Here is a 27,970-nt window from a genome sequence, read left to right on the forward strand (position 1 = left end):
CTGTAAACAGATCTTTGGGCCTCTACAGAGGATTACCACCTCAGGCAGGAAGGGGATTCTGAAAGAAGGCTGAAGGGTTACACAGACAAACTGTGTGTGAATTTAGTTTCCTTAAGACCTTGAAAGGCCCGTGACAAGCAGGATCTGCACAGGCTGGCCTCACTACTTGAGAAAATTTGGACTACAATGGCAGTCGCACTTGCACACTCAGAGGCTAATACCTCATCCCAGGAAACAGGTTTGCAAGGACTACTGATGGAACAGGAAAAGGAGATGAGCCAGCAAAGAGCTGCAGTGACCCTGCAGGTACTGGCCACTAGAAAGATGTGGTCCTTTGGAACATGCGCTCCCTTTCTGAAGTAAGAGTTAAAGATAAACAACCTAAGGCAGAGCTTCCTTTCATTAAGAAACTAAAACTGATGTTGGTTTGGTTTCAATATAATTTTACACTAAAATTCAGTGTAAAATTGACAAAAAAAAAGTTTGAAAATATAACCCAGCAGCATCATGTTCAAAATAATGACAACCGTTAGCACAAGCATTATGAAAACCTTACAGCTTCCTATCTGTGAACTGTCAATCATTAAACTTTCTTCGATGGCATTTGGAGAGAAAAGGAAGAGTAAGACACCAAATATGTGACAGATCAATTCAAAGGTCTCCTCTCACTTTATCAAACTTCTTTCAAGCCAACCAACCAAACAAAAAACCCCCAAAAACCCACCACCCCACACAAAACAAAGCCACCACCAAAAAAGCCCCAAAACAAAACAAAAAAACCCACAACACCAAAAAAATGTGCACTTGCCACCAAGAACACAAGGTCAAGTGAAGATTTATAGGGCTGACAGTTTATGGTCAAACCCCAAACTGAACTTTGACTTCTAAGTTAATCAACAAAGATTCATGCTTGCACATGTAAAAATGGAAAGCTAAGCACACACAAAACACAAAACCCACCCCAACAACAACAAAACACTCTACACAAACAAACCAGTAACAGCAATAATACCTGCAGCTAAAATAATTGAAACGTTACAAATGTTTTCAAGAATAACTGATCTCAGTAAACAAACACTGTAGTGCTTCAAATGTATGAAAAAAATTGTATATTTGGCCATAAGAACCCATTAAATCGAGCGGTTTCCAGACAAAGTACCTCACAGGGAAGATGTGAAGTTGGACTGTCTTTACAGGCACATTACATGTTCAAACAAAAGTTTATGGGCATTGGGAACCTTTTAAAAGTTTCTATGCTGTATACAATAGTTGCAGTATGATATTATAAGTTGTTCTCATGCCAAGATTGGATTTTTACAGAACATAGTAGCAAACATGAAATTTCAAATTTAATCCCATATGACATACCAGATTTTAAATTCCTGTATGCATAGTCATTTTAACTTTGAAGAGAGACATTTAAAAAAAAAAACAACAAACAAAACAGAGGCTAAAATTCTCCACAAAAATCCAACTACCTAAAGGCTGTTAAAATTCATATGACTGCAATGATTTCAAAACAGAATTAAAGACACCTTGAAAGCTGGTATGCATTGTGAATGCAATTCCTACTATCAAGATTAACAAGAGCAGATTATTTTTCTCCATCTATTTGAAACCAATACTAACTGTATTTCCTGGGTCATGGCTACGACTAGGCCAGTAATTTCCATTCTACCTGAGCAAGAGGCAAAGGGAGTCCTGATGACCTTGAGCAAACACCTGTTTCTGTACACCCACATTTTAGATGAGGCTTTTGGAATGTGTTTGCACCAAAGACTACTAACTTGCTACACCCGGAGTAGAGGGAAGTACTGTGGCAGGCAGGCAAGACAGAGCGCAGCTGAATTAAAACAAAGAAATGCGTTCGCTTATACAAAACCTTATGCCACGTCAGGCCAGCAAGGTCAAGGTGTCAGATCTCATCTCAGAAAGTTCTCAATCTCTTTTCATCAAAGAAGTATGTAACTACATACGTACTAGTAAATGATATGCACTGGTTGGGTACCTCCAGTACCCATATATATTGGGTACAATATAACTATATTCTTTCAACTACTACTTACACTTGAGTCAGAATTCTTAAAGAAACATTGAAAGTTCTAACTATGATCTGACTTCATAATGGGTTACAGTATATGCTCAATGTCAGGCATTCCCCACCCGGTTTCCAAACTCACTCAGAAGCAGTCACAATAGCTCTTTGCATTCCATTGTTAATTTTTATTTTTAACATAAAGAATCTATATGCTTATTTTTCTTTCATGTCAAAGCTTCCATTACATATAGCAATTTTTAACCAGACCTTTCGAAACCTTAACTGGGTTATTATATATCCATTATTGTGACAGTTAGTGTTACAAACACAAACATATCCTTCAGCAGCTCTGCAAAACAAATCGCATGGAAAGCTACCCAAGGACACCCGTGTAGAAGTGAAAACTGTTGCAATTCACGCTGAATGTTCCCTGTAACTATTCTGACTGCCTAGCAGAACTGCTTCAGAAAATGTACTAATAAGCTAGAGCTCTCTATCATATTTGTAAATACTGGGGTTCGTGTAGTTTCCTTTATCACCATCCTGATCTTCGGGCAACGCCATATTAAAAAAAAAGAGGGGCAACCATGATTACTAGTAAATACTTGCTGTGTTGGTCAATTGTGCAACCAAATCAGCAAATCCTTGGGAATAACAACAACTTATTATCAGGGCTTAACACAGACTGCTGCTATCACAAATAGTAGAGGTCTTAAACAGCCTAGACAGACTGCTTAAGCTGTGCCTGCTGCAGATGGTTTGGACAGAACACTTATGATAAAAGCAATCCTCAACACATGGACCCTCTAAGAGAAGGTATAAGTAGGCAGAAAACAAAAAGAATTTATATGATTTTCTGTCAAAACCAAGCAAAATATTTACCTTGGTTTTCTCATGACAGGAAATCTGAATGCCTGCTTGGAAAAGTTTCAGAAGACCCAGTCACCCTGGGAGCACACTTTTATATCTACTTATCCTGTCATTTTCCTTATGTTTCTTAACTATTTTTGATTTGCGTATGAAGTAAGAACCACATCTTACTACTATGTTTTTAGAACTTTTCTTGACAATTCCCATAGTGGTTTTTATTAAAACTTTTCAAATTTTATTTTATTTTTTAAATGAATCAATCAATGACTAGTAAATCATGCGGATAGTTTTGCTTTTAATAAAGACCTCATATTTAACTAAGAAATAGTTGAATTGCTTCTGTATTTCCAGAATTACATGATCAACGGTACACCTAAAATTCAACCAATGCATGTAGATCAAAAAACTCCTCAGGCCTAGGTTTCCTCTCTGCTTACACTTTCACAGAAGAAGTTTCCTTGAAGTGGGTTTCCCCCAGTTTGAATCACCTAGTATAGCTGTTTGCTAATTGGAGGTGGGGAGGGCCAGGGCATGCAGAACAGTCAGTGTTTCCAGGTCTCAGTTGCTCAATTTAATCCAGAGCACTAACTCAGATTCCCCAATATGGGAAGCAAAGCCATGTTGACATGCCTGCGGGTATCTGACATCCAGCTACCAGGAGCTGTTACTGCCAGTAGACACAAAACATGAACAAACGGACCAGTAACAAGAATACCTCTTGTAGAAGAGCAGCAGGTTCTTATAGTAAAATACCTAAGATATTTGGAGTACTTAGCATTCTTCTTTTAAGGGTATAGTCCATGAGAGAGCAACAGTCCTCATTAGGTCTAAAGAGAAACATGACCTACAAAATGTCAGAAAAAATTAAGCCATTACTAACAGACATTTGTTTAGATATGGAGCATCCCACCTTGTGATGGGAAAGAACCTCAGTCCCGTATTAGTCCTGTATTGCAGGAAATGCTTATCATACAAAAACCAGTATTCAGGAAGAGCAAGCCTAAGCAGGATTACAGAGATACATGCAAGTTATGCAGCTTTGAGTCAGAGCTGTTATCAAGCTACAAAATCTGCTTTTTGCAGGATTCAGCCAATAATCACAGATAGTAAATGCGTCCATTTGCCTGTCTTCTATCCTTACCAAGGAGGAAGCATAGACCCTGCAATCCTATTCTTCTTAAACCCCTGGAATGGCTTCAAGTCCATAAAGGAATTCCGCACAAGTTATTTGAAATTCATAGGCCAGATCAACTTTAGAAACCTTTGCTGAAGAAGCAATGTCCATTAGCAACAGCATTTCTTCCCATGCAAAGCTTCTACGGGGATGAGGATCTCAGTTCAGACAATTACACCAGCAATAAATGGATCCTCCAATGGTACTTTACCTGATCTGAGGAAGCCATCATAGCCTACATTTGAAAATACCCTTTTCCCAGGATAAACCAAACTAAAACTAAGAGGGTTTATAGCTATACCTAGCTGGTAGGTTATCTCTGGCTGTACGTTCACCCTCAGTTTTAAAGGTAGTCTCATTGTTCTGAAGTAAGAGACTACCAGAAGAACAAGCATACCTTCTGCATGCAAACAGAGGCTCAGACCTGCAGACAGAGTCACTCTCAACAAAAGCTGTCCCAGTCGGACCCATCAAATCCAAGCCAGGCCTTGGAGCTACAGCAGTCCCATGCGAGACGAGCAAAGTATCGGAGAAAAAGCTATTTCAGGGTAAGATGAACTCAAGCAACGATACGCTTCAAAGTTTTTACTGTAAAAATGTTTTATAAAACCCATCCCTTATTGAGAGCTATTGAAAACAGATGAACAATAAAAATGCTTATGCAGGAAAAATAAAAAGCTTGGAAAAAGGCAGCTTTATTTCTTATGGTCCATAAATCCAATAGTTAGGGATGTACTATACATGCAACAAAATTGAATTTCCAGAACCCTAGAAGGGTCCTTTATCATTCAATGCAAATTCATGGAGCTTCAATTAATTTTCTCATATTGAGAGGAGTAGTTCACACAACTAGGTTAATATGTTGTCACACAACAAGGCTGCACTTTTGGAGTAGAGCTAGAAAAGCAGCATGCAGCAACAACAAAAAACAAAAAAAAAAAAACAAAAAAACAAAAACCAGACTTACTCTCTCTAATCAAATTTCTCATATTGTTGCTGCCCTGGGGCTCAACCACAAGGTGTCAGAAACAAACATTTTCAGATAACTGTAGATGCATGATCACAATTTGCAGGATTTAATTTTTAAACAGAAAAATATGACTGCAGCTTTTCACTTCTACTGACTACTCCACTTCTACTGACTACTCCAGTCAGTAGAATTGTAATATTTCAAATAAGGAGCACTGAAGACCTAACAAGAAAGGCACAGCCACATGTGTCTCATTCCTGCTTCAGATTATCAGTCATACCCCTAAAAAAAAAAATAATATTCTAGCTGCCAAATAACTCCTCATGTGATCCCATTAAACTACTCTTCCTTCAGGATTCACTAAGGGTTACTGTGGAGGATAGGACACCAGGCTACAGGGATCTCTTGTTTCAGCCAGTACGTGTTTCTCAGGCTTTGTGCAAAGGTACTTCCAGGAATGTTTTTAGAGAGAGCAATCTTGCCCATACAGCCCTTTTCTTCCAGTTCCTACATCTGACACCTGTTGATAACTGCAAATAAGATTTTAATTTAAATCATGAATCATTGGACACACGCAGAGTCATTACACAAACCCCGAGCTCTCGGCCTTGAGAGATGGGCATCACCTGCACAGTCAATACACAACAATTCTTAGGATAAGACCAAAGAATTAATATTAAACTCCATGACAGAAATATAACAGCATAACACAGAGTCTCTCCCTGATGGAAACCCATACAAAAGAGTACTGCTCTGAAGGACAAACACTCAGACACCCAAAGGTTCCAAAGGAAGGGAAGTAATCCCACAGTAGCACACTCACACAGGTCAAGTACACGTTTTGGGTTAGCAGAAAGCACACCAATGAATCCCAAGGAATCAATCACCCTTTGAGGTTAGCATCAACCGAAAATAAAGATGTTCAAGTGTAAATAGCATGTTTACATCACACGTGTGTGAACAACATTTTAAGATAAAAGAGGTACTTTGCTACAAATGAGGCATAAAGTACTTTGCAACAATTTATTTTATTGTCATTAAACATTCAAAGAAGCAGCAACTTTAGTCTGTTTACTATGGCCAAATGCCCAGATTTAATTTTTTTTTTTTCATGCATCTGTTTAACCTAAAGATTGGACAGTTTAGGCTGCAGGAAAACAGAAGGCAGAAATGTGAACAACTTTGCCTTGAGACAAGGGGACTTGCAAACCTGGCAGGTCATTTATCTTTACAGCAACGTAGGTGAAGTTTTGCCAAGACTGGAGATTCCCAATTAGTTGAGGCAGTACAGGAGCATCCAGCATTTTATATCAATTTCCTCACACTTAGAATATCTGTCCTTAGCATCCTCCACTATGATCTGCAACTCTTAACTAGCAAGAAGAATTCAAGACCATTTATGCTACTAAGTAAAAGTGGGAAAAAACCCTGTCTACAAACTTGCCTGCAGCCCTGGTACCTATTTGAGAACTCACCTACAGAGTTAGTAGATTTTGGGAGAGATGAGGAGAGGTTTCTCCCTTTTCTACTTGATAATCTGGCTCAGAACCTCTGACTTCATTTTCCCCTTCTGCTTTTCTGGAATGAAGGAGCCTTGATCCAGTTGTGTCACTAGATTTATGAGAAATGTGCAACAGAGACCCAGTGGGCAGCAAGGCCCAGTTCTGTCACTCCTAAATTTTCCTTTGCTTCAGAGGAGTTTGCTGGCTGCTATAATTTAGTTGGCCTTTCTTATTTCCTGTGCCTCTCACAGACAATAAACAGAAATATTCCAGACATTACTTTTTGTCTGGATCCCAAGAAGCATTTTCAAAACAACACAAGCACTTGCAGTGCCCACTCTCCCACACTTCTCCTCAAACTAGACAGTAGAAGAGAAATACTTATACTCCTCTGAGGAGACAACTGTGTCATTAAGTAAGGGAAGAATAGCTTCTTAGCCACGTCACAATTTGCTCAAAATGGATTAGGAGGTGTAAGGGAAAATTCTTCATGATGTTAAACGCTTCTGGACAATCTAAACTACACCGGTACAGAAGAAAAACACTACCTGAGCTGCAAAGAGTCAAGCAGCAGTTGCAGACAGCCAACGACCTCCATATGGGAGCACACCTAAGGTTTTATTTACTTTGAAGACAACCATTGGATGATGAGGAACTGATGTCAGATTTTACAAGAGGGCAGCAAGGCAATTGGATTAATGGTAAATCCAAGGATCAGAGAATCAGAGACAACCAGTGATGTTTGTCTCTTAGACTACGATAAAATGAATCCAGACCCATCTTAGATTGGCGTTTGCTTTCAGCTGCAGAGAGACAATTTGAGAAGCAGCTCTTGAAGGAACAATACCAAATTTGACCCAAAATTACAAACTTAAAATTCCTCTGGCAGCTTCTGGATGGATTCCTTACCTGTTCTGTTTTCAACTTCATTCAAGCATTCAAAGCTTTACCTGGAAAAATGAGAACACCTTTCTTACCTAATCTTAACTCTTCCAACATTGTTGCAGAGCTTTGTAGCAGTTCACACTGCAAAATGGCACAGGAAGAAATTGAAGTGGCAAGCTTTTTTAAAAATCCCCTTTGAAAGCTTTTGTGTCACTTACCTAAATGGTGTTATCTAATCATAAATCCATTACACTTCAGAATAAATCTTCACATAAGTGGCAAAGCAACTACAAAACATAAGACAGGAAGAGTTCCACATTGCCCAGGGAAGCGGTGGAATTATCATCCCTGGGGGTATTCAAAAGACAGATAGACATGGTGCTTAGCGACACAATTTAATGATGGTTTTTGTCAATGTTACATTGATGGTTGGACTCAATGATCTGAAAGGTCCCTTCCAACCTAGACAATTCTATGATTTACCACTCGCAACTGATGCGGTCTCTTCAGGGGAGTTTTCTTTACATCTACTGTAAAGAGTCAATCTTCAAGAAAAATCAAACCAATGATACCCTTCCCAACTTAGTTAAGGACTGCCTGACATGCCAGCCAGATCCTTGAGGTGTGTTGGACTATGACCAAACAGCAAAGATAATATTAAGCTACTCTAGTTCTTTTTACCTATTGGGAAAGAGAGATGAAATTCAGTCCTTCAGTAAACGTAAGGGAGCAACAAGTTCGTTTTAAGTCCACAGAAGTTATGATTGCACAGCTCCACTTTATAGGAGTTACTCTGCCACTGCTCAGACGCAGTGGCCCTGTCTCCTACATCCCAGAAGATCAAAGAGCGCCAGGGAAATACCCAACTGATTGCATCTCATGTCTCATCTGATCTCCACCAGAAGAGTAGGAACACGTTACATCAATAAATGAATTTTAATTCCCCAACTTTCTAAAGGGTGTAGCCCTACAAAAAAAGACTAGGTCGGTCACATTTCACTGGGTCAGTTCAATGCACTACATTAATATATATTAACACAAAGCATTAGTGTTAGCATTATTTGTATATACTGAATACATTCAAATACAAATCACATTCTGCTTCTAATGAAGATACTGCTATGGCTGTTAATACCAAGAAAGGGTGTGTATGGATCTAAACTTGTTTAAAAAAAAGCAGACAACACTGGTGAAAAGAAGAACACCGACATAAAACCCATCAGAGTTGAAGATGTATGCATCTGTTGAAAAGCACAGATTTTGCCACAGTTTCTGCGTTTCTCAGTCTCACATAAAAAATTCAGAGGGCATATCTTTTCCTTTCCTTCTCTGCTGAAACTACAAATACATTATGGTAAACTGTTTATGAAAAATGCGATTAGTTTGCAACAGACCGGGTTTCTGGTCTGCTGGCAAATAGACTTATCAGGACTCAGCTGATGCATTTCAGAAGATAGATAGCCAGGATTTAATGATTTTCCTCTGTAACTGATGTGGAATAGACAGCCTCAAGGAAGTACAGCGTGTATGGTTTCCAGTCTTAACATGTTTCATTCTTGCATCACTTGTACTGGGGTTTTTTTGCGTATTTTTCAGGCACAAGTTAGTACATTTGACTCTCCCTATCAGAATATTGCATTTTAATAAAAAAATTTAAATAACAATACGGTTACATTACTCACATGAAGTATTTGAGAAATAGGCCATCCAGTCAATGCTGATCACAGAACACTGAAAAAAATCACATTCTCAGCCTTAACTCTTCAAAGCCATTTTACTGGAACCAGATTGAAAACTACTTTGAGGATTCTTACTGGAATCCCAGAGCTTAAAATTTTAGAAATTCCATTAACTTAGCACATATACTAAGAAGAAATAGGGGCTTGAAGCAAGTTGTGAATGCAAGGTCAGAATACCAACAACACTGCATAGTGTGAATACACATCATCTCCATTATATACATTGACCTTACAGAATTTAAAGTTTTAAGGCCAGTTCCCTGAAGAATTTTGTTGTTCAGGTATTTCTTTTATCATACAGCTTTGCAAAAGTCCAACACATATTACTTGCATCACGGTTCTGGTATCATTATGTCTGGCAGGCAAACTCAAAACCTAAACACAAACATTAGCACGTTAAGATTGAGGGGGTTTCTTGGCGGGGGGTGGTGGTGGTGGTGTGTGTTTGGTTTGTTTTTGTTGTTATTTGTTTTTTTTTTTTACTTTTCATGGCTCCTTCATGAAGAATGATTAAAAAAAAAAAAAAAGGCATTTTAAAAAAGTAGTAGCTCTTGTTCCAGAGGCTATAGGCTCAGCCATACCATGAGATAAGGTCACTTTCAAAAAACTGATGCAAAGTCAATTTTGATATTGCTGTAGAGACTAGCAGAGAACACTTCATGTAGTTTGCTAATCTTCCACCATTTTCTATCATCCAGACACATACACAGTTAAACCCAGAACATCTCCATTCACTAGATGATTCACTAGTGAAACAGATTGACCTGCTATCTATAAGGCATTCGTTCAAAGCATGTTTTTATTAATTTAAGAGACATTTCTACTGGGTACCTGCTAAACATCTTATATGGTCTAGGAGAGGTTTTTCTCCTAATCTTCTACATACGCACACTTTTCCACTGCAACTCCATCTCTTTGTGCTTTCAACTGTAAGACTCAAGACTCTAGAATATGTAGTTGAGATTAAATTGAATTTTTTTCTGAAACCTCCTATTGCCTACAGCAGAGAAATAGATTTACACAGAAATCCTCACATTTTCCAAGCATTTATTGCTGTTTCAGAGTGATCTTCATCTTCAAAACAACTTAAGAGTACCTACCATTTGTAAAGTGGGGGAAAAGAGGTGGAACAGTTTTTTTAGTCTTAGTTCTGACATCCACTGCTACCAACTAAAGAGCAGTCCCCAACTTTCATACAATCCTACTCGATTTAAGTAGCAATAGTCTGTACTGGCAACACATCCACACCTATAAGGATGGAAAAGGGATAGCAGCAGTCTTTGCTCATTTTAAAAAAAAAAAAAAAAAAAAAAAAAAAAAGGTTTTTCACAGACACTACAGAACCTCAAACTCAAACAGATCAAATCCCAACCAGGTGAAGTGTAGCACCTGCAAGAAGCATGAAGAAACTATGCATACTTTTTTTTCTGTGGAAAGGTAAAACTCTGGAGATACAGAAGGGATTGCGAGCGGACAGTTGGAAATAGCTGAGTGCAAAGGTACCACAGAGCAGCATTGCACTGCTATCATACAGTTTCTGGAGAGCATGCTAGATCAAAGTAGATTAGGTACTTGTGAAAAACCTAAGAATTCTTTGCATTTTCCCTTGAGCTCTCATATAGCTCCTGCACCTCCAACACTGCTACAGGTTACAAATGCAAAGATCCGAGGCAGGTTTGTCATGTAAAACTGAAAATAAAACACAGCACACTTATTTAAGTGCGGTCATGCTGCCTACCAGTCAAGGATTTGCGTGAAAGACTGAGAAACATCAGAGACATCACCCCCTTCCCCACCCTGCCCTCCCTTACCTGGGTACATAAAACAGGCTTCCTCATCAGCCATCTAGGACTACAGGGCCAGATTACTACATACCAGTAGGTGAGCTTGATCCATCCTAGTCCTTATAGAGAGGTTTGGTACTGGACTGTGTTCGAACAACTTACTGGAAGACTTTACCATGTGAGCTAAAGGATTCATCTTGTACAAAACAGCATCTTTTGGGTATGAGCAACCAAACAGGGCTGCCCAATGGCCAAGTACCACCGCGTTCAGCCCTTGGTAAATACAGGATTTGTTCAACTAACAAAGAAAAACTCAGAAGAATGAGCTCTACTGATTATGCAGGGATTTCATTCACACTTCCCTTGCTACCCATAAGCCAGCATCTACAGGGTTAAAGCAAGATTGTGTGAGGATTCTTCTTCTCTCAAGTGCATAGTTAGAGACCCGGCCTTGGCTCGAAAATACCTCTTAAGTTTTCAGAATCCTTCACAATTTGTCTTACATTTCCTCAAAACCATGGATGGCTAGTGTTAGAAACAAGGCAGTTACCAGTATGACTCAGTTCACAAAATGACCAGGCTCTGTGTCTTGCCTACCACATTCCTTTCAGCCAAGTGCCGATACCTCAATTAGGAAGAAAATTGAGGAAAACACGGGTAGGATTAATTGGTGCTTAAAAGGCACAAACAGACAAACCACACAAGCACTAACAGCCAACTCTGCTGCGTGAAAGGCTCCTGTGTCTGACTAGACTTGTTCTGGTTTAGATTCTAATCCTGTGGAAGCCAAACTTCACTTTCTAGGAATGTTTTTACTCATGTAGGGACTTAATGAAGAAACTCTACACTTCAGTGAAGGACACAGCTGGGGGAAGGGCGGGAGGAGATCTTATTCACAGAAGGGCATGAATTTATTTTCTATAGAAAATGAGGCCTGGCAACATGAAAGCAGGAAACCCAGAGAGGAACAGGTCTGCAGCATTCACTTGTGTCCAACTTCTGCTGCCAACATTTCTTCCTGTGCTCAAAAATGGTAAGCGATAAGGTAGTTCAATTCCACTTTGTTACCTGACCCACAACTAGAGAAACGTGTACCATTTTTAAGATGCTGGGCAGTCATTCCAGTTCAGCTCTCAGAGACAGAAATACAGTTTGACATACCATGTACTTTCACGGTGAGAAGCAAATGACATCATTACCAAAGCCCTAAATCAAACCACAATACTTCAATCAAAATCCTGGGCAACCAAACAGAAACTAACCCTTCCCCTGACTCACAATTCCCATGCTATCTCTTGATAAACTGTAAACCCATTCACAGTTGGGTAATTTCTCAGATATGAGAAAAGCGCTCTCGCGTACAGCCTCTTGAAACCAGAGTCAAAGCAGAAAAAAATTAGTAATTGTTTGAGGGAGAGGAAGTCTCACATTCACCTTTGTTCCAGCAGTTCCTGGCAAGAGAAATAAATACCCACAACAAGCATTCATGTTTCTCCATAAAGACAACCACACAGTGCAACAAAAGGTACACCCACAGGGGAATGAAGAGCAATAATTTCCCAAGAGAAATGAAGACATATGCAAAATATTCTGCTTATGCCTAATGAGTGCCAAAGAAAACTTCATACTGACTATGCTGTATAGTCTATACATACAAATGGAAAGAAAGACTGTTTTTAAAGTCACCCCTAAAATCTTTATGTTTGAATGTTTTAATCCAGGCACTGTGAATATAGTTCTGATCCCAGTATCTTTCATAGACCTGATTATGTCACAGGGCATTTAACCTTCCATCTTTCTAGAAAGTTACCCCAAACATAAAACAAATGTTCAAGGAATAGATAATATTAACAGGTGAATTAACCTAAAGGTAGCTTTTCGGTACTAAAACCAAAATGTGAATTATATTGCCAAGTAGAGTAAGATGTAGCAATACCCAAAACACCTTGAGTTGTACATGGCTTTAGTTTTCACTAGAAGATTCTAAACCGAGAAGGATCTACTAGCATTTTAGAGCATTAAAAATTAACCATGTCATCTGGTAATGATTGGTTTTTGTTTTCAGAAGAAAATTTAAGACAATCGTATTTCATTATTTCGCTCATGAAAAATAAGCCGTTTCTTCTAAACTTGAATATTAACGTACCCTTTGCACCATTATTTAAATGGAGGATTTAAGTCATTTTTGGTCCAATTCTAGAATACATGGAAAGAAGCAAATCTTTACACCAGCAGAATATGGATAACTGTCAAGTATTTTTACCAGTCACAGCTACATCAATTTGAAAATGGCAGAAATTATTTCCTACCGTGATTAACACAAATATAATATCTCCATTAACAAAAGCAACACTCTTCATTTTCTAGGAGAGCAAAAAAAAAGAAAGTGATCCTGGGCTAGATGTTCCTTCTGAAACAAGCAAAAATCCATTGAAGAAGCTTTTCATAAAAGCACAGACCATTTATGCTGCCAGAAACAGGAACAAAAAAACCCAGAGCCAGATTCTACCACCACAACTCTTAGGAGTATTCTTCTATTTTATCTGTTCTCTGCCAAGAGAAAGCATAATCATTGAGAAAGAGTGAGTTTCTTTATACAGTGGAAATGAAGACTTTTTTTTTTAACCTTAATAATATAAGGTAAAAATAAATTATAGCTTAAAAACTGCAAACCAGCTGTAGACACAAGTTTATAGAGCACTGTTTAGAGATACTCAACTACTGTAAGACAGCCTTAACACTTGCCAGAACTTGCTACAGTTGAACTCTATCGCTTCTGAAAGCCTGGTAGTACCTTTTGTAAACAAAAATAACCAATAGAAGTACAGCAGGATTGAGTTAGGGAACATTTAAACAAACTGGACAGACACAAATCTATGAGACCTGATGTGATGCTCTTCTGAGGGCTGAGTGACCTGGCCAATGCTATGGCAAGGTCACTCTCAATTATCTTAGAAAGGTCATGTCAATCAGGAGAGGTTCTTAAAAACTGGATGAAAGCAAAAATCACCCCTATCTTCAAGAAGGGCAGGGAGGACAATATAGGGAGCCACAGGCTGGTCAGCCTCACCTCAATCCAGGAAAAGTGACAGAGATTGCTGGAAAACATTTCCAAGCCAAGAAGGCTATTAGGAGTCATCAGTGTGAATTTATAAGTGGAGGTCATGCCTGACCAACCTGACAGACATCAGTAATGAAACAACTGGCTCAGTGGATGAGGAGAATACAGTAGATGTGGTTTATCCTGACTTCAGTAGGACTTTCCAACTCTGTTTCCCATAGCATCTTCACAGGCACACTGATGAAGTACGGACTAGCAAAATGGACCGTGAGACAAACTGAAAACCAACTAAGCTACTGGGCTCAAATTAACGTGATCAGCGCATGAAGTGCAGCTGGAACTCTGTCACTAGTGGTGACTTAGACAATAGGACAGAGCGCACCCTCAACAAATTCACAGATGATTCAGAACTAGGAGGAGTGGCTGATTCCTGGAGTACTGCGTCCAGCTCTGGAGTCCTCAACACAAGAAGGACATGGACCTGTTGGAACGGGTCCAGCGGAGGGCCACGAAGATGATCAGAGGGCTGGAGCACCTCTGCTATGAGGACGGGCTGAGGGAGTTGGGGCTGTTCAGCCTGGGGAAGAGAAGGCTCCAGGGAGACCTTATAGCAGCCTTCCAGTACCTAAAGGGGACGTACAGGAAAGATGGGGAGGGACTCTTCATCAGGAAGTGTAATGACAGGACAAGGGGTAATGGTTTCAAACTGAAAGAAGGGAGATTTAGGTTAGATATTAGGAAGAAATTCTTTACTGTGAGGGTGGTGAGGCACTGGAACAGGTTGCCCAGGGAAGTTGCAGATGCCCCATCCCTGGAAGTGTTCAAGACCAGGCTGGATGGGGCTTTGAGCAGCCTGGTCTAGTGGGAGGTGTCCCTGCCTATGGCTGGGGGGCTGGAACTAGATGATCTTTAAGATCCCTTACAACCTGAACCATTCTATGATAAATCAAAGGGTTGCTGCCATTCAGATGAACAGGATGACAAATGGGCCAATAAGAACCTCAGGAATATAGTTCAGCAAAAGGAAATGCAGAGTCCTGCACCTGGGGAGGTATAAGAAGATAGACATGGACACACTAGAGAGTCTCCAACAGAGCCATAAATATGATTAAGGGATTGCAGTATCTGACACACAAGGAGAGACTTAATAGAGCTAGGACAGCTTACTCTGGAGAAGAGAGGGCTCAGGGGCAATCTTAGCAATACGTAAAAATATCTGGAGGGGAGAGAGAGTGAAGTAAAGAAGACAAAGCCAGACTCTTCTCAGTGACAGCCAGTTAACAGACAAAAGGGAATGGGCACAAATTGAAATGCAAGCTCTTCCATTTAAAAATAATAAAGCAATTTTTAATTTTTTTTTTTAGTCTACAGGTGACTGAGCACTGGAGCAGGCTGCCCAGGGATGTTATAGACTTTAAAGGCTCTAAAGCAGACATCAAGATACAGCCAGGAGTTGACTGGAAATCATGTCATAATGTAATTTTACTGCCTGCACTGATCTCCACTGGCAGTCTAGTATTGCAGAACAAGAGAGGAATTACTCAGCAAGAGGCTCTGCAGTAAGAGCACCTATGTTCTCAAATGCTGATAAAAACAGATGAGGACCTTCAAGCTCGTTGGCCGCAAAAGAGTACAATCAAACATGAACTCAAGGAGGAAGGTCAGCTATTAGATCTTCTTGACATACGAGAGCATATTGTTAGTTTCAACTTAATGCTAGCATGGATAACTGGAATTGAAATCCTTCTGCTCTGAGGCTTTTATTTATACCTCTTTTAGTAAATCCTGAAGTTCCAAAAACTCTAAAAGCATGAGTTGCAGTAGTATAATATCAACAATTTTCACCACATATTTCAGCAATAGCTTATTGTTTCCATTATCTTAGTTTAAAAAAAAAAAAGTTATGTTGATGTCACAAGTAACTTCCTTATAAACTGTCAGAGAAAAGGCAAATGGAATACGGATAATAGAAATACGTTTTACTAGGTACTACAGAAAAGATGATCTGTCCAGTACTTCTGTTGGCAACCAGCTGTTGCCTTTTGTCTTGCACTCCAGCGGTGAGATAGATTAAGTACTACCATCATTGCACCACTGACAAAACGACAACAACATTTCATGATAAGAGCTCAGGAGCACCGTAAGAAACTCTCAAATACATGCACTTTCTGTTCATCAGTTCCCACAATAGCTTTACTATCTCTCAAGGACAGGATTTAAATGAAATACTAGTAATTATTAAACAAGTTAAGGAAAAAACCTCCAAGTTTCTCTATCCTATGCAGTCACGGTTACACAGAAAGAGGATTGTGTGCAATCTGGCAACAAAGTGATATCAAAGCCTTAAATAGATGGCCCGCTTCTCCACAATGCACGCAAGTCACACAAGCAATAAAAGCCTGGGCTCCCCACAAACTGACAAGATTACACATGTAATGTGACAACCAGACTTGATCCAAATTCTCCTTTCACTGCCAAACAAGCCTGTGTGACTCTTGATCAAAAGGGTTTCTTCCAAGTTAGCCATCATTGATACTATGCCAATGCTTCTGGCTTCTCCTTTTTCTTGTCTTAAAAAAAAAAAAAATCTGACCTCATAGCTGCTCCTTTTATAATATCATCTGCAAATTTCATTAGTGTTTTTACAGGAGTAAAAAAGGAAATTGAGGAAGATATTTTTTAAAATAGATTCACTGAAAAGAGTGTTAAAACACCTTCATCCCAGTTAGTATGCTGTTTGAAATGACTTCAGTATAGTATTCCTGCAGCTATTATACACATTTGTACACAAATCCTCAAGCAAGAAAGTGTCACATGATTTAAGATGTTGATACGACAAATTTGTGTATTGTAGACAGGAATTTCCTGATTCAAAACACGGGCATGAAAGAGAGCTTCCTGTTTCTCTCTTTACTCCAAGAAGGGCCTTCGGAAGGGTTTACTAGTACAGCCTGCCTGGAATACAGAGCTCCAGGTCAAGTACTGCACTATCATGCACACCACTACAGCAAGGGTATGATGGCAACATAAGTCTAACTACATGACTCTTCAGCTCAAGAGAGTCACTATGCCACCTATGTCTGAATGCGAGTTGCTCTATGTTACGCATTTTCATATCTCAGTTCTGAAGACAGATGTGTTAGAACGGACCCTTTACACTGAGCAAAGATCTACTAATGTCACAGCAATAACTGATATTCCTGCTGCTCAATGAGACGAGAGCCCTGGTGAGAGAGGATACAGAGAAGGTGGAGTTACTGAATGCCTTCTTTGCTTCAGTCTTTACTACTAAGGACAGCCCTCAGTAACCCCAGACCCTGGAGGTAAGAGAAAGTCTGGAGAAAGGAAGACTTTCCCTTGTTTGAGGAGGATTGGGCTAGAGATCATTTAGGCAAACTCGACACCCACAAATCCACGGGCCCCGATGAGATGCACCCACAAGTGCTGAGGGAGTTGGCAGACGTTATTGTGAAGCCACTCTCCATCATCTTTAAAGGTCACGGAGTACAGAAGAGGTTCCTGAGGACTGAAAGAAAGCCAATGTCACTCCAGTCTTCAAAAAGGGCAAGAAGGAGGAGTCGGGGAACTACAGGCCAGTCAGACTCACCTCCATCCCAGGAAAGGTGATGGAACAGCTCATTCTGGATGCCATCACTAAGCACGTGAAGGAAAATAAGGTTATCAGGAGTGGGCAACATGGGTTCACCACGGGGAAATCATGCTTGAGCAATCTGATAGCCTTCTATGACGGCACGACTGGCTGGGTGGATGAGGTCAGAGTAGTGGATGTTGTCTACCTCGAATTCAGCAAGGCTTTTGACACTGTCTCCCATAACATCCTCATAGGTACGTTTAAGAAGTGTGGGCTAGCAGATCAAGGGAGGACATCCTCCCCCTCTACTCTGCCCTGATAAGGCCACATCTGGAGTACTGTGCCCAGTTCTGGGCTCCTCAGTTCAAGAAAGACAAGGAAATACTGGAGAGAGTCCAGGGGAGGGCTACAGAGATGATCAAGGGACTAGAGCACCTCTCTTATGAGGAAAGGCTGAGAGACCTGGGTCTGTTTAGTCTGCAGAAGAGAAGACAGAGGGGATCTCATCAATACTTATAAATATCTAAAAGGTGGGTGTCAAGAGAGTGAGGCCAGACTCTTCTCAGCAACACGGGCACACACAGCGACAGGGGTAACGGGCACAAACTGGACACAGGAAATTCCATCTGAACATGAGCAAAAACTTCTTTACTTTGAGGGTGGCAGAGCACTGGGAACAGGCTGCCCAGAGGGGTGCTGGAGTCTCCTTCTCTGGAGATATTCAAAACCCACCTGGATGCGTTCCTGTGCAACCTGCTCTAGGTGACCCTGCTTTAGCAGGGGAGTTGGACTAGATGATCTCCAGAGGTCCCTCCCAACCCCTACCATTCTGTCATATACCACCATAGATTCCTCTCTTTAAAAGGTCATGCATATAAATGAAATCTGGGGCTGCATTTTCAGCAAGCAGTGCTGTTGAGCAAAGGAAGGAAAGAAATTCCCAATGCCATGCAGATGCCTACAGTAATTACCCAGTTCAAATAATGCATTTGCATAAACAGGTAGTCTTACAACAAGGGTTTCAACTTGGTGGGGTGTGGTAAATGCATATGGGAAAAAAGAAAGAAAGAAACAAAAACCACCCAGGATTCTGCCCCCCACCCCGTTTACTTGTTTAAGGTAGAGGACACAAAAGTGTGTAGGGTGAATAGACCTACTTTGCCAATAAATTTTGTTGAGTTTGGATACTGGCATAGGGTTGGAGTGTTTTCCTTAAATATCTGTTGGAATACAGCCAACTCAAACCTTTCCTTTAAGGTAGTACTTGAAACTGTGGCTATTCCAGGCTTTTCTACAGTTCAGTCTACGTAACACAATCACAACAGTACTTCTTCACACCTCAGTATAGAAGATATGAGATAGCATTTCTCTGATCAGCACAGTTTAATCCCGTTTCTTTTTGCTTTAGAGCTTCTTGGAGTAAAGACCCTTACTTTGGTCAATATGCAGACCTTAGTAATTTCTTGAGAAGAATGGCCATGGACCCTGCTGAATTCTCCTTCTGTATGGAGTCATCTACAGACACATATACCAAGCGGCAAGCATGGAAGATGTGTGACTCCTTTAATGACCTACCAGATAACATCAAGATGATAGCACCTCCTCTACGTTTCAAATCATCCAAGGAGGTCTTGCATAAAAACTGTCCTTAATGTGATGTCTATGCTAGAGGACACGGAGGTAGACTTGGAATTAAGTGAGGGATATGATCAGACAGAACGAATAGCTTTTGCCCTTGACGTCAGCTACAACACTACTAGTACTCAACCTAAACGCCACCCGAGTACTAGAGTCCTGCAGCATGTCTATCCAGTCCCAACTCGTTCAGCCATATTCCCAGAAAATGTTGCGTGTTTCTTTTCTTTATGAACAAAGAAGAGATTCTACCAATAGCCCATCACCCATGTTTCAAGTTTTGAAGCTTTTTCCTCCTTAATGAAATAGTTGCCCTAATTTAGCAAAGCACACGTCCTGTGTTAAAGGATACAGGCATAGCTGACTACAAAACAAAGAGCAAAAATAAACCACTTGTGCATTTCAGCCTTCAAATGTCATCCACTGCCTTCTGCCAATCACTCTCCTAACACAAACAAGACCCACAAAGAAGCAAATCAATTCCTAGTTAGGAATTGTTCGCAGAAGTGAAGCATCCAAAAGTAGCCAAAGGACTGAAAATGCCAGAAAACTAAGTTCTCCAAGGAGATTTTTGAGGTGGCAGTTTAGACTTAAAACCACATAGCCAACTCTGAATACAGGTTGATGTTTTTCCACAAGTATTGATACCGTATCGACTTCGGCTTGGATTTTATGACGTCCAGTTTGGTAGAAGGACTTTCTTTGGAGAAAACGCAAATACAGTTTCAGTTTAGGAAAGTTACCAAGGCAATCTTATTTCCTTCCCTGCCTGTGAGGAGCGGGTGAAAGAGACTAGGGTGTCCAAGTCCTAGACTCCTACTACCTTAGCTGAGAGGGTCCTGCTGGAAGCTTTCCATGTCATGCATCACCAGCACCAAGGTTTATTCAGGCCTCTGACTGGCACCCAGTTAATTTTATTAAAAAAAAAAAAGTACAAAAGAGCACCCAGTTACTTTTGCACTGAGCTGAAGCAACCATCCAAGCCAAAGATAACTCCATAGAGTACAGTTAGCTAGCTTATATCTATTAACAAAAGACTAATGAAATAAGAGACCCAACCTTCCTGCAGAAGCACTTTATGAAACAAGTAACATTTTATTTAACATGCATGAACAAGTTACTGTCTAGAAAGCTACAGCTAGATTTAAAAAGTTGCTAATGTTAAGTCCCCCACAAATCTGTTACTTTGTGTGTGTACATAAACACACATCCGTGCTTACACACACACAGAGGCAGTTCATTTTTATTTTTTTTAAAAGGCAGAAGATGCTGTATTATGAGAAACCGAAAGCAGCACCGCAGCTCAGTTAAGTGCAGTATCTGACCCTCCCCCTGCCCCGCCACGTGATCTGAACACGAAGAAGTAACATAAGCACTGAGCTTAGAGTAAATTTACTTTTTAGAGACAAACTGAGTAAACACACACACACAGAAAATCCTTTTGCATCAGTTAGTTGAAATTCACAATAAAAAAAAAGAATATCATAAAGCAGCTTTTATGAAGGTTACTTTTGGTTAGCAGCAGTTGGTCACTGTCAGTGCAAAGTCACTTTTAAAATCAACATTGCTTGAAGGATTGACACTTTGAAAATTGCTACCTTTCCTGTCCAAATCCGGCTGCTAAGAGGCAAATCTCAACTCCCTGAATGGTGTAGAGTGAAGCTCAGCTACAGGTAAAATGCAAGAACTAACCCTGGCCAAGCACCAGAAAGCAGAACATGATCACATAAGTAAGCGCAACACAAGAAGTGCCATTGAGCACCATAATATTTACAGAAGTCCAATGGAGGGTGTTACGGTTCAATTGCGGCTATTTTGCAGTGGGTAGCTGTATGAGAAGAGACAAGCCAAGCCAGGACAAAAAGACTTCTCCAAGAACTGCAAGATACTTTATCTCAACAGATCACCTGGGAAAGGTTCAGAACAGTAAGCATGACACTGGTAAAAGCCGTAAGCTAAACTTCATGTTTAACACATCAGACAGTAATGTGTAAATGCAATTCAGACATCAAAACAAAGTGGGAATAAACTGCACAGCCTAGGAGCCATTTATTACCCAACTTGATGAGATTCTTCACTCGATTCTGAGAATCTCATGGGGCAGGAAAAAAAAAAATAAAATAGCAGAATCAAAAACTGCCCTGGCTGCTGAAGATGTAGTGAAAAGAGAAGATACCTTGGGGAGAGGGAAGGGGATATCATAATTTTGGTATTAAAAAATTCAATAAGAATAGTTTACTGTTTTTTCCATTCCTTTACACTCATTAAAGTATCCTGTGAGGCTCCACAGATTCTAATAACAAGTATAAACCATTGATAAACTATTCTGATTTGACTCTTTAAACAAAATATCTTACTCATCACTGATACCATTTGTCTAGTGCAAGACCACCGTGTTATACTGCTTTTCAGACCTGTCATAAACACTGCACGTGAAGTTAGTCTACCACCACTTTGGAGGGAAACAAATCCTAACATAGGCAAAAGTCTATAGGTCCTCAATAATGGAACTTTTGGATTTCAAAGATTTCCACACACACCACTTGATCTTGCCATCACTGAATTAGCAGAGATCTAATCAAAGGCAGCATTTGCAAGGAGTTACTGTGTCCAACAGCACCTTCAAGAAAGAGGACGCAAGTATGAAATCTTAGGTCTGTAAAACAGACCTTAACCATTTCCCCTGCTGCAGGGAGGGATTTAAGAGAATATCCTACTCCAAAATGAACAGACTGACCTATTTCACCACAGTGCTACATGATGGCAATCCCTAGAAAGCTTCAGCTACCATACGTCTGCTCACACATCATCATAGTTAAAGCCACCTTGTGAACCATGTTGCCTGTGCTTCGTGGCAACTATATCCCTTGACATAAGCAGGTTTCTCCACTAGCACTTACACTAGCAGGACACTGGGATCAACATAGGCATTCTCCCTCCAACTGGTGTGTGAATAGAAAACGCCACAAAAAAAACATTTGGAGAAATGATGTTTTCAAAAACAGAACTGAGTTAAAGTTATTCCCAAAGAGTTTCTGTTTCAATCTTCCCAAATTAAATATTCAGATTAAAAAAAAAAAAAAAAATCAGTTTGTCAGCAAGGCTTGTGATTCTGGAGTTATGTTGATTTCCTTGCCTAAGCTGCCATTTCACCTATTTCTCCCGTGCTCTATTTCTGCTCTCCACAGCAGCAGGCTCCTGTGTCATATCAAGTCTTTCATGATATGTTTTAGCTGATCAACCGGAGCTGCTGCACCCTGTCACCAACCCTCTCTAGGTCAGCTTCTGGAAGGAGAAGGGGCAGAAGATACCCAAAGGAAGTTTTATCACCAACTGTAGCAATCTGGACAGCTGACTCATTGAAAAGCCATGCCTTCATAAGGTCTGAATGTTGGTATTGTCAAAATGTTGTACCATTATTTAGCTGCTCGCATTGGACTAGTTCTCAGGTCTCACAATTTAATGAAGTCGCTTGGGAAGAAGAAAAGTTATAGTTATTTTGCAATGCAGCCATTCCACCTCAATGCCACAGGTTCCTTTTGTATGTAAGAGCACAGATTGCTCTGCTGGTTCGTGTCACAAAGCCAATTTCCTTATAAAACAGAAGGCTGCAATTTTCACTTCCTTCCCTTGTGGATGCAAAATTGTCTGAGGTGGTAAGAGGGACAGCGTTCAGCCACCTTTGCCCAGAGAAAGCGTGGAGATGTCAGCTGCTCCCCGCTCCAACAGCGGGCTCTATCGCCAGCCCCTGTCTGGCCTCGTGCCCAGCACACATAAGGTCATTCTGCACAGAACTGTTACAGAAACGATGTGCAGCAAAGTATGAACAGAAACTGCCTAGGTGTCTAATCAACTCAGCAATAATTAAAGGGCGATATACTTCAATTCAGCCTCCTCATCTGCGGTGATGAATGGTGTCATTTGCTCAGCTGCAATTCTCTTCAGCAATACATCGTAACAAAGGTCCGTGAACAAAAAACCTGATTTTTGATAGCTTCTACAGCAGGCTGTTCCTTTTGCTATCAATCAGACATGGGGTAGGCAATCAAACAAAGAACTCAATCAATGACAGAAAGGCAAATGATTTATCCCTAAAGCAAGAAAGTGAAGGACAACAATGTGCCCTATTGCTAAGGTAACTGATGATACATTTCCACTGCATAGGTGCAAGCCTTACAAGAACCGCTCCATGATCAAATGGATTTCTTGCTCCAGAGATCTATTAGTCTATTAGCTTCAGTCACGCTATTCAAACACGACCGCTGGAACACATTCAGAAAGACTAAATTCGAGCTTTAACACTTCAGTCAGGACCTACTGCACACTATGATAAGCCAGAAATCTCAAGCTCTGTATTTTTCTAGGTAAACAAGATTTCAGAAATCATCTCCCTTATAGAAACATTTTAAAAGGACAAGTACAAACTAAGAAAATAAACTTATATTTAATAATTTAGTTTTTAAAAGAGGTAAACTGCAGACAAAATTTGGTATATTAGAATTATTTTTTTTAAATGAGCGTTGTGTTCATATCCCATCTGCATGACATGATTTTTCAGAGAAGCAATTTTATTCACATTTAAGTTTCATTCAGAGCAAGTTTTAGCCTGTCTTAAAAAATTAAATTTATGGAGAACAGATATACTTATCAAAGGTGCCAGGAATTATTCACCAGACTCTGCAAACAGCTAATTTAGACTCCTCGAACATCCAACTGTCCTGTCCATCTTAACATGACAATTGTAGCTTACAATAAAATTCTATTTAATAAAGCCTTGGACAACCAAACAAATAAATAAAAAGGCAGTACGGTGTAGTTTAAGTGACTAGCCACAAACGCTTAGGACAGCTGCCTGAGATTATTACATACACAATGTGTATGTGAATTTTGAAAAACTGTTTAGTACTGTTAAGTGTAACAATGTAACAATCCATGCAAAATGTAACTTCCTAGTACTAAAGGTTATCTGGTGTTTTACAAGTGGTATCTTGAGCAGGAAAGGAGTTACCCTTGCCCTTTTTGATGAGAAGCAATTCAGGCAAACTCCTGATGCTCCACAGTTTCAGAGCAGATGGGAAGGCAGCCTCAAAAACAACAGCCATTTTAAAAATCATTTGCAGCCGTCTTTCTGAAATCTCACCTACGATTATCAGCAAGCAGCAAACATGAACCTCATCGCTCTCCACAACTACTTGAAAGGACACTGTAGAGAGGTTGGTGCTGGTCTCTTCTCACAGGTAATTAGTGACAGAACAAGAGGGGATGGCATCAAGCTGCAACAGGGTAGGTTTAGGCTGGACATTAGGAAAAAATTCTTCACAGAAGACTGGTCAGACACTGCCCAGGGAGGTGGTGGAGTCACCATCCCTGAATGTGCTTAAGAGTCGTTTAGATGTGGTGTTGGGGGATATGGTGTAGGGGAGAACTTTGTAGTGTGGGGTTGATGGTTGGACTCGATGATCCCAAAGGTCTTTTCCAATCTAAATGATTCTATGAAAACGGTATTCAAGAAGTTCTGTTAAACAAAGGCACTTTTCTCCATCCCCAAAGTGGCATTCTGCAGTACGTTAGCCTACAAAGCCCACTGTGCTGAAAACTGTCCCGCATACCTAACCACAGGTGCCACTCTATGAACTTCAACCCAGATATTCAGGCTGCTCTTCGAGCACAGAGCAATCGCGTGGTTCCTCAGAGTGCTACCCCTCTACCCGGGATCGGGATCGCAATCGCATCCTGTCAAAAAGGAACTTCTTACAGCAATTAAGCAGTTTGATTGTCAAAGGCACCAAAAGCACCAGGAGCTTATGAAAAAAAGACCTCCCTTTTTACCACATTTAGATTTGTTCTTCCCTGCATCACCCAGAAAGAAAGTAGGAAACTTCTCCAAGTGTCACAGTAATTGATGATACACAGAAGCTGACGGGAAACCCAGATCTACAAGCGCACTAATAATGCATGGGAAAGTTACCTAAATTGAAACATCAAAGTTTTGGCTGTGGGGGTTAGGGATTTTTTTCATTATTATTATTTATTTTTTTTATTTTCTTTTATTTTTAAACCAGTATTCTACCTATTTCTAACCCAGGTCTGTACTGCAGAGATTATTTTTGCCCCATGTAGTCTGCATTCCCAGGATCCAGCCTTCAGTCTGAATGGAGAAAAAAGGCGAATTAATTAAGAATATCCTAGTTGCACCAGTCCTCCTCTTCCTCATAGTTCCCATCAGGTAGTTCTGGAACAGTCAAGCTCTCTTCCACTTTACTGAGGGATGCAAAAGACTCTGCATCCATCAGCCATACTTTCCTATCATCATGCGAAACACCCCTCTGCAACATGATTTTTTCAAGTGAACAGAACTATAATCACCATCCCTTTCAACTCGGGACAAACTAGGATTTCGCCTTTCAGGAGTAATCCAAAGAGGCTTTGATTGCAGCTTCCAGGCTCATCCCATTTATGCAGAAGTTATTCTAATGATGGTATCAAGTGAGTAAAACCCCACAGCAGTGAGAATATCTTTAGCATAAACTTTCTGACTTCTTCAACTCTTCCGAAAGCAGAGCTTATTTGGCAATAAATGAAAGGAACTGCAGAATCCGTTTGAGAAGTGGTGTTTTTCCCCTTTCCTTTTCACAATCTTCATGCATATTTTGGATGTGACAGAGGTGTATTCTTTGGCAGTTGCCTTGTGGACTCCCAAAGAACCGGGCAGACCATAGGACCATCTCCCTCGCTCCACCCACAAACCCTCAACAACAAAAAAAGGCGGGGGGGGGGAATGTAGTGATCCTTTATAGTTGCCCAACATTATGGGGAGAAGACATATATCCTATATCATTGCCTAAATACTATGAGGGCAACACATATACAAGACAGCTAAAAGTTAAAGAAAGTTTAAAACTAGCTGGCAGGAGGACAAACTTTCTGTACTTGCCATTGGTTTGCCTGACACCAGCTGACTGTTCCAGTAGTCCTTCACACCAGCAGCAAAGCAGCTGAAATTCATCCCTGATGCAACCCCAGCGAGACTAATAGGTTTCCACAAGAATGAATCAGGCCCTGTATCTCGAAAAACCAAACCCGCTAAAGTTTCGCTGAAGCGAAATTGCAGGAGTACAATCTCTGGATAACAGCTGGAGAACATTAACTCTCCCCCCTCCTTCCTGGGGTTAATTTTTTTTTTTTTTTTCTCTCTGTTCAGACAGGAAGCAGTCATATACCATACTGCATAATATAAGGAACCTGGGATATAAAGACAAGTAGAAAAGGATTACAAAGAGCGCTCGAAGAGTTTTGAAGCGAAGTTAACGCTGCCATAACCCCCGAGCTGCCTCCACATTTTAAGCGCCCCCCCCCCGCCCCCGCTCATAAACTGAGATAGCGGTTACCTCCCACCTATTAAAAAAACCCAACATAATTAAGGGTATTTTAAGGGTCTCGGCGCAGCGGGTCGTGTCCTGGTTCCCGGCGGGGGTCGCCCAGCCCCGGGGGGGAGGTTGCCCGGGCGAGAGGCGCCGCGGCGGGGGGACCCGCCGCGGCGCCTCTCGCCCGGGCAACCTCCCCCCCGGGGCTGGGCGACCCCCCTGCTACCCCAGCACCCCTCTTTTCCCTCCCCCAACTCACCCTCGCTGCCGTACTGCTTGCCATTGTTCGCGCCCATCCTGCCGGCTTCATGCTCGCCGCCGCCTCCTTACGCCGCCGCGCAGCATCTCTACCGCGGGGCGCTGAGCGGCCGCGGGTGCCGGCAGTGGAGCCGGGATGTGGTGGTGGAGGAGGAGGAGGAGAGGAAGAAGAAGGTGGTGGGGGGGGGAACCCCAGGAGTTTTCACGACGACACGTCCAAAGCAGCCCTGAGATTTTTTCCGCTTCTTCTCTGCTGGCCGACACCCTCCCTTCCCCCCTCAAAAAAAAAAAAAAAAAAAAAAAAGGTGGGGGGGGGGAAGGGGGAAAGAATCAAAAATGCGATGTATCGGGGCGCCTTCCCCGCCCCGGTTTCCAGCCGGGGTGCCAGGGGAAGGGAGGCGGCTCCAGTTATAATCCACGGGCGGGACAGCCCCCGGGCGCAGCCTCCGTCGCCCCACGGCCGGCGCTGGGGCTCCTTCGATGCTTCAGCGCCGCTCCGCCTTCCTCTTCCTCCTCCTCGCGGCCCCGCTGCCGCCGCCTCCCCCGGGAAGCCACCTCCAACCACTTGTTGCCCGGGGAGGGAGAAAGGGGAGAGCCGCCGCCGCAGACTTTTGTTAGCGGCAGGCGCCTCCTCCCGGCGCCCAGCACCGCCGGGCCAGGGGGGGAGGGATGGAGGGAGGGACGGAGGATGGAGCCGAGAGCCGGCCCCGGCCTTTAAAGACACAGCGGGGTTGGCTGGACCTTCCCCGGGCTGTCCCGGAGCCCACCCTGAGGGGAGCGGGGGCTGCGGAGGGGGTGGGCAGCACCGCCCGCAGGGACCCATCCAGGGCGGGACAGGGAGCTCCCTGTCCGGCTGTCCTGCCCGTGGTCAGACGCTGCCGGTGGGACACCTTCGTGGCACCCTCCAACCCTCCGCAGCTCTCAGAAGCTGTCAGGAAGTCACCGTGTGTGCCAGGCAGCCGCACAGGCCGGCTGGTTACCCGTCCTTCCCGGCTTCTCCGGAGCTGGTTTCTCCTTTGCAGATAAGTCTTCCCACAGATGTGACACTGAATCACCACCACATCGAAGAAAAACATCCAACTGTTTGACATCCCCAAA

At 41.6% G+C, this 27,970-nt stretch overlaps 1 protein-coding gene across 1 annotated transcript in view; it reads right to left on the reverse strand.

Moving 5' to 3' along the window:
• FBXL7 (F-box and leucine rich repeat protein 7) overlaps positions 1–27,463 on the reverse strand; it is a 201,007-nt gene extending 173,544 nt beyond the window's left edge. Inside the window, exon 1 of the mRNA XM_063326128.1 lies at positions 26,874–27,463. Within this exon, the coding sequence (XP_063182198.1) occupies positions 26,874–26,910 (37 nt within the window). The 5' untranslated portion in view covers positions 26,911–27,463. The remainder of the gene's footprint in view (positions 1–26,873) is intronic.
• Positions 27,464–27,970: the final 507 nt, after the last annotated feature.

The sequence above is a fragment of the Chroicocephalus ridibundus genome, chromosome 2 (genome assembly GCF_963924245.1).
Source record: "Chroicocephalus ridibundus chromosome 2, bChrRid1.1, whole genome shotgun sequence".
In the NCBI taxonomy this organism is placed as follows: domain Eukaryota; kingdom Metazoa; phylum Chordata; class Aves; order Charadriiformes; family Laridae; genus Chroicocephalus; species Chroicocephalus ridibundus.